The 6520-nt window shown below is 41.0% G+C and overlaps 1 protein-coding gene across 5 annotated transcripts in view; it reads right to left on the bottom strand.

The window, feature by feature from the left end:
* Positions 1-733: 733 nt before the first annotated feature.
* Positions 734-6520, bottom strand: part of OPA1 (OPA1 mitochondrial dynamin like GTPase) — a 76526-nt gene continuing 70739 nt past the window's right edge. For 4 of the 5 annotated variants that reach the window (XM_034780900.1, XM_034780902.1, XM_034780901.1 and 1 more), the window contains 2 exons: positions 5975-6052; positions 734-4024 (listed from right to left, as the gene is read on the bottom strand). In XM_034780900.1, the coding sequence (XP_034636791.1) occupies positions 5988-6052 (65 nt within the window). In that variant the 3' untranslated portion in view covers positions 734-4024; positions 5975-5987. The remainder of the gene's footprint in view (positions 4025-5974; positions 6053-6520) is intronic. The other variant, XM_034780899.1, reaches the window with a different exon arrangement.

Below are 6520 nucleotides of genomic sequence, written 5' to 3'. Positions count from 1 at the left end.
TTTAAAATCGTCTGGCGGGCTAGCCCTCGAGGGTCCTGCGACCACCTCATCCGGGGCATTGTCAACCGTGGGGGAGGGAGGTTTAGGGGTGGGTGCAGTATCCTCTGCCTCGACCTCTGAGCATGCCTCATGCACCACGCCAGGTGCCGCCAAATGTTGCTCCAAGGCAGTGGCAGATGAGCGGTGTGCGAAGGGGGCATCGCCATGACCAGCACGCCCCACGCACTCCAATAAGGCCACTGCACTAGCCACTGGCCATGCTGCCGAGGCAGCACCGATGTTGACGTGACCTCGGGTGCCCACTCATGACAATGGGGTCTGGGCGAGGGGTTGAACTGCCCTTCCAAGCAATCCCCTTCCAGTGGCCACGGTGGGGCTGTCGACACCTGAGTCTGCCTGCTGACCGTTGCAGTAAGAAGGAACTGAGAGGGCGTAAGGCTGGCGGTGCCTGATATACCAACGCATGAGCATGGCACTCAAGGGGGTGTCACTGCTGACCCTCCAGATACCGCTAAGGCAAAAAACTCCAACAACCACACACACGTGGGCGCGTGCACACTTGGAATGGAATCAACATGAGCAAACACTCGAAGAATTTTTAGTTAGTAGAAGCCGGACATTAAATCAAAATAGTAAAAGATGTAACCTTTTATTGGTACCGGTACTTCTGTGTCTATTTAGGCTTTGCAAAACAGGTAAGCAACATCTTTAATATCAGTTTTACTTGTTGTTGTTTTTTTTTTTATTGCTTTTGTAACATTTTCCTGAATCTGTAAGGCATTGTTTAGCACTCCAGAATGCACCTGTTGATAAGTTGACTTCTAGTTCATCATAATTCCCAATTCCACTGTCTTACTAAACATCTGTGTGGCATAAGAAAACCTAACAAACATTAAAGCCTGGTACCCAGTGTAAAAGCCTGTGAGAATTTCACTTACACTGAGAAAAAGATCGATGCACTACCACAACAGGAGAGAGCTGATAAGCTTCTCAAGCAGGGACCGTGTCTTGTTTATCTGTAAAGCACTGCGCCTATAGATAGTGCTATATTAACACTAACGGAGAAATACTGTCATTTATACATAAGGCCCATTGGATTTTGTTTTTATTTTATTTACAATTTCCTGGGAATTTATCAGTCTGCATAAAAAAAACAAAAAACAGGTGAAAATCAGTAAAAAAGCAAAAAGGAGGGGCCAGAGGGCGAGAGAGGTGAGGGGATCCTTCCACTTCCTGTGGGCCTGGCTCTGCAGCTGTCAAGCATTCTTGGCTGCCAGGACCCAAGTCCCTGCCACTGTGCCTGGGGCCATGCTGAAAGTCAGGAGGGGGCTCTGTCTGGCAGGTAGAGCAGATGGGGTGGTCACCTGGCTCCCTGCCCATCTCTGGGGGAGCAAGATAGGCAGGGAGCCCCTCTCAGCTCCCAGGACCCAGCTCCCTGCCGGTCTCACTCTCCCTCTGCACAGCAGCAGCCACCAAACAGCCTTCACCCTCCTTTCTGCAGATGTGCTGTGCCATCCAGTGGGACTCTGTGAGGGGGCAGAATGTGAGTTAAAACTGGTCAAACCCAAATCCTGGCTTTTTCAAAACCCGGGAATTTTTCAGGAAAATCTGATAAAAAACAGAACCCAAAGATGTTATTTATACATTAAAAAAGTAGCCATATTCAGCAGTTGCATAATGCTCCATGCTCCTAGATCTCGAAGCACATTACAAAGGTGGGGTACCTTTATCATTATTTTGCAGATGCGGAAACAGAGCCACAAGGAGGTTGAGTAACTTTTAAACTGTGCATGTGACATGAACATTTAGTGTTCAAAGCCTGAATTTTATTATTTTCCCTTCAATTACATCTGCATTCAATAAATACCCAGCTCTCGAGGAACACACCATGCCAAATCTCAGATCAGCAATAGAGAAATTATGATCAAAGAGTGTAGATATCATGCAGAAAAAAAGGTGCATACGGGACCACTGGATGTGACATTTTGCAACATGTACACTACACAGAGATTTCAAACAGTCATCTTGTCAAGTAAACGCAAAAGGGTTTTTTGTACAGAGAGGGATTTCATACAAGTACAGACTCATTCATGTGATATACAATCTATGGAATCTGCTTTCCTTCACCGTTGTGGAAACAACTTAAACTTCTGAAGTTACCCACAGTCTGTGTCAAAAGATCATATAAACCAATTTACCTTTTTTTAAATGCACTCGTTTTCCTGTAATCAGGTGGTTTTAAGAAAAAAGAAGCCTCAATGCTCAATCTGTTAGATTATCTTGCTACGTTTAATTTTAAGCACCACTGTATGAAAAACTACACTTTAGTTTTTTTACACAATAGTGCTTAAAGTTTTATTTTTGATTATCAAATGTTAGGGTTTCCTATTCCACTTCTAGCGTTGCTCTCTGGGTCAGAATCAAAATGATAAATGTTCTTACATACTGATTCCTTCCTATTCTCAATTACCTGTAATTCAAATCATTTGCCTCTTTCAGAGGGAAGAATACAAGCCTATGTCAATTTCCTAACCTACGTTTTGGGATAATTACACAATGAACTGTTTTGAACCTGTCTAACATCCTCTTCCAGGGCAGTATTCAAGTATTCAGCACTGTTTGTCAATTGTAGCTGGATTACTACACTTGTATTAAGAGTTTCAGGAGAAAAATAAAAAGGGGCTTTAAAAAAAGTCACTGGACATTTGTGAAATTGTATTTAGATCATTTTCTTAACTCTATCTCATTGACAATTTTAACAGCAATAGTAGCTAAGTCGAGATATGTAAAAAAAGACGATGTTCATTTATTTGGGGCTTATATTATACAAAATGTATAACTGGCAGACGAGACAACAGAAGAAACAAGTAAAATCAAGTGAGCAAAATTCTACGTGATACCTCAAAGAATTGGTGAATACTGATTTAACCCACCAAGCTCTTGTATGTCACTTGCAGACTGCGTTGGGGGCAATCTGAGAGACTGAAGGAAATGAACACCACTGAACAGTTATACCAGTCTAAACACCACAAAGCAAGGGATCTTGTGCATTACACTACTTTAAAGCAATTTTGGCCTTAAAGTCCCCAGTAAAAAGAAAATATATTAAAAAAATCTGGTTTTTGATCTTTTTTTCTGAAATGTTTATTTGAGAGGGTCAAACAAAGTGAGTTACACCATTAAATTATTTTTCTGTATTACCCACACATAATTAGCTTACTTTCCAACAGGACATGGGGAAAGTTAACAGGAAACCCAGTTAGTGTCCAGGCAACCCCCAAAATGAAATGTGATTGGCTATGATTCAGAGTAACATCATCTACTAGGAAAACAGCCATCAAATGAGCAGCTGTTGACATTATTTCCTGAGCCAGACTTTTTAAGGAGTCAATGAATGACAGCCTGTACTTTTCAAATGGCAGAATTCCTTCGATGATAATAGCTCAAGTGCTTAAGCAAAGTCTCTCTCTCTCTCTCAGATCTCCCTTCTCACCACAATGTATTTAGAGGTGTACCCTAGTGCTTGAGGATGCGTCAACATACTGTATACAGATACAACCAATATTAGTTAGAAGGGCATTAATTCATGTATGTACAAATGATAAATCTTTATTTCAAACTCCCAGGATTATTTGCAGGCAAGAAAGTGACACTAGATAAAACCACTTTATGAATCTGCTCCAGTCCTGCCATACTAGACCACAGCCAAGAAATAAAAGCCTCTCCTTCCTCTCAGGAACAGAACTTAATTGGACAACTTTGGCATTCCCTCATCTTGTCATTTCAACACAACAAAAACTGGATTCTGCTGTCATGTTTGTCTTGCTTCAAAAATTCAAATGGGAGGTTTTGTTCAATACTTCTCAATCCCATGTGAGAAATTACTTCCCTCACCCCTTTGACATCACAGGATGCTTCAAAAAGGTACGATAGGAAGAAGAATGGGACAGAAAAGCCATTTCATTCAGTCTTCTTTGTGCAATGCATTTTGGGAAAGGCCTGTGTTCTTATGGTAAAAGTTCAGCTGAAATATAAAAAGGCAATGAATGTAATTAACAACAGGTGCAATCACATTATACAGCTCAGTCATGATGCCTTATACACTCTGAGAATTAACACAAGAATTAGGTGATGGACTTGAATGAAATCTGAAAATGACACTCAGATCTGAGTGCTGACAATAATAATTTTCACGTGCACTATCTAGCACTTTTCATACAAGGATCTCAAAATACTTTACAAAAAACACAGGTATCGTCACATTTTGATTACAATGGGCTATAACTGATCTCACATTTTAATGTTGATATACACTTTGAGTGCACAATTTGTCTTAGAGCTGTTTCATGAGACCTGAATAACTAACCTAGAGAATGGAGTTGTAGCTGTGTCAGTCCCAGGATATGAGAAAGACCAGGTGGGGGAGGTAATATCTTTCATTAGACCAACTTCTGTTCATGAAAGAGACACGCTTTTGAGCCACCCAGAGCTCTTCTTCAGGTCTGGGAAAGGAACTCTCAGTGTCACAGCAAAAACTCTCCAACTCCAATTACTATAAAGAACTCACAGATGACCTCACACCACAGTTTACCCAGGAACTTAAGGATATCATCAAATCTTTCCTCAAACACCTCCAAGACAAACTCCACAAACTCATTCCCCACATACAAGGGAATCCAGGCAGACCCATCATATCTGGCCATGGCACTCTTACTGAAGGAATATTGGGACTCATACAAACCAACCTCAAACCACTCACCACACAAAGGGCCAGCTTCCTTCAGGGTACAATCAACTTCCTTCGCAAACGCCTTCAGCAAGCAAGGACATACCACAAGAGAAGTAGATCGTACCATGGAATGGGCCACCCAAATACCCCAAGAGAACCTGCTTCAACACAGAAATAAAACCTCCTCCAACCTCACACTCCTAGTTGTCCCCTACCACCTCATACTGGAACCCATACAAGGTATCAACAACTACAACCCATACTCAATTTTCTTGAACCTCTACTTCTGGCCTTCAAACAACCCCCCAACCTCTCCATGCTCATCATCAGAGGCAAGCTTCCCACAGACCAGGACACACCAACTCAAAGTGGCATCAGACCCTGGCAGAACAACAGATACAGAACCTGTAATCATATCTCTACTGCTACAATGATCAACACCCCCCACAACACAACTTTCAAGATCCATAGAACCTGCACATACCTATCAACACGTGGTGTACCTCATCCAGTGCACTAAATGTCCCAATAACAAGGATGTGGGTGAAACCAGACAATCACTATGCCCTTGAATGAACTCAAACAGGAAAATGAGAAGACAAAAACACCCTATCACCCACAGGTGAACACTTTTCACAAAGTGATCACTCTATACCTGACCTCTCAGTCCTCATCCTCAAAGGAAACCTGCGTAACACTTTGAAACAACGAGCCCGGAAGCTTAAATTAATTACTCTGCAAGATGCCAAAAATCATGAACTGAACAGAGATACTGGATTTATGGCTTATTACAACAATCTGTAACCCACTAACCCTCTCTTTTTGTCCTATGACTACAGAGGTGTTTACAGGCCACTCTACCTTGAATGGTCCATTACAATATGTGTTAACTCCTTATGCTAAACAATCTTTTCCACCTTGCATTTTGCTGTGATATTCTGAGTATGTTTCCCAGACCAGAAGAAGAGCTCTGTGTGGCTCGAAAGCTTGTCTCTCACCAACAAAGTTGGTTCAATAAAAGATATATTACCTCACCCACCTTGTTTCTCTAACCTAAAAGCACTTACACCACACTTCACATTCTTTTGCCGTTATAAAGACTAGAATCATGGCACGGAAAATTGGAAACAAAAAGGAAAGAAGCAAGGGAAAGCTGTAAAATGAAATGGATTTTCAGGAAACAATTCCTTCAGCATTGTGTGTGATGGGTTGTTTTGTGTGTATAGGACAGTAAGAACATTGTACCTGCTTGAACAATCTACTTCTCCTGATGGAGGGCTTCAATGAAGGCTTCAAGTTTTTCCTGGATTTCACGAACTTTTTCTAGAAAGATTAAAAAGATTGCCATTCAAATTTCTAGTTATTTTATTCAGAATAGATACAAAAAAACTCAACTATAAAGCAGAGCAAAATCCAATTTTGTAAGCAATCATTATCCTAAATGTTTGATGCACTGAATGCCTTTGTGAACAGTTTCTACATCAGACAAAAATTAATAGACTCTCTCTTAAGGCTGTTTTTTTCTTTAAAGAACTTTTCCAAGTATATACCTTTTTACCATAAATGCTAATTTAATAATTCCAAAATGCAGCAAAGCAATCTGATCTGAAATAGCTATGTTTTGAAAATCTCAGATTTCCACTGGTTCACACACATCAAGTCAACTGTGCACCCATCCTTATACCGTGGGAGTTATTATCCATTAAGTAAAGTGCACTAATCCCTCTCTCTTTTAGCCCAATATCATTATTCTCCACATTAGTAGCACAACCACCATTTATCATTCAAGAA

Source organism: Trachemys scripta, chromosome 9 (genome assembly GCF_013100865.1).
Source record: "Trachemys scripta elegans isolate TJP31775 chromosome 9, CAS_Tse_1.0, whole genome shotgun sequence".
Taxonomy (NCBI): domain Eukaryota; kingdom Metazoa; phylum Chordata; order Testudines; family Emydidae; genus Trachemys; species Trachemys scripta.
Note: the sequence above shows the minus strand (reverse complement) of the source record. Positions and strands in the feature narration are given on the sequence as shown.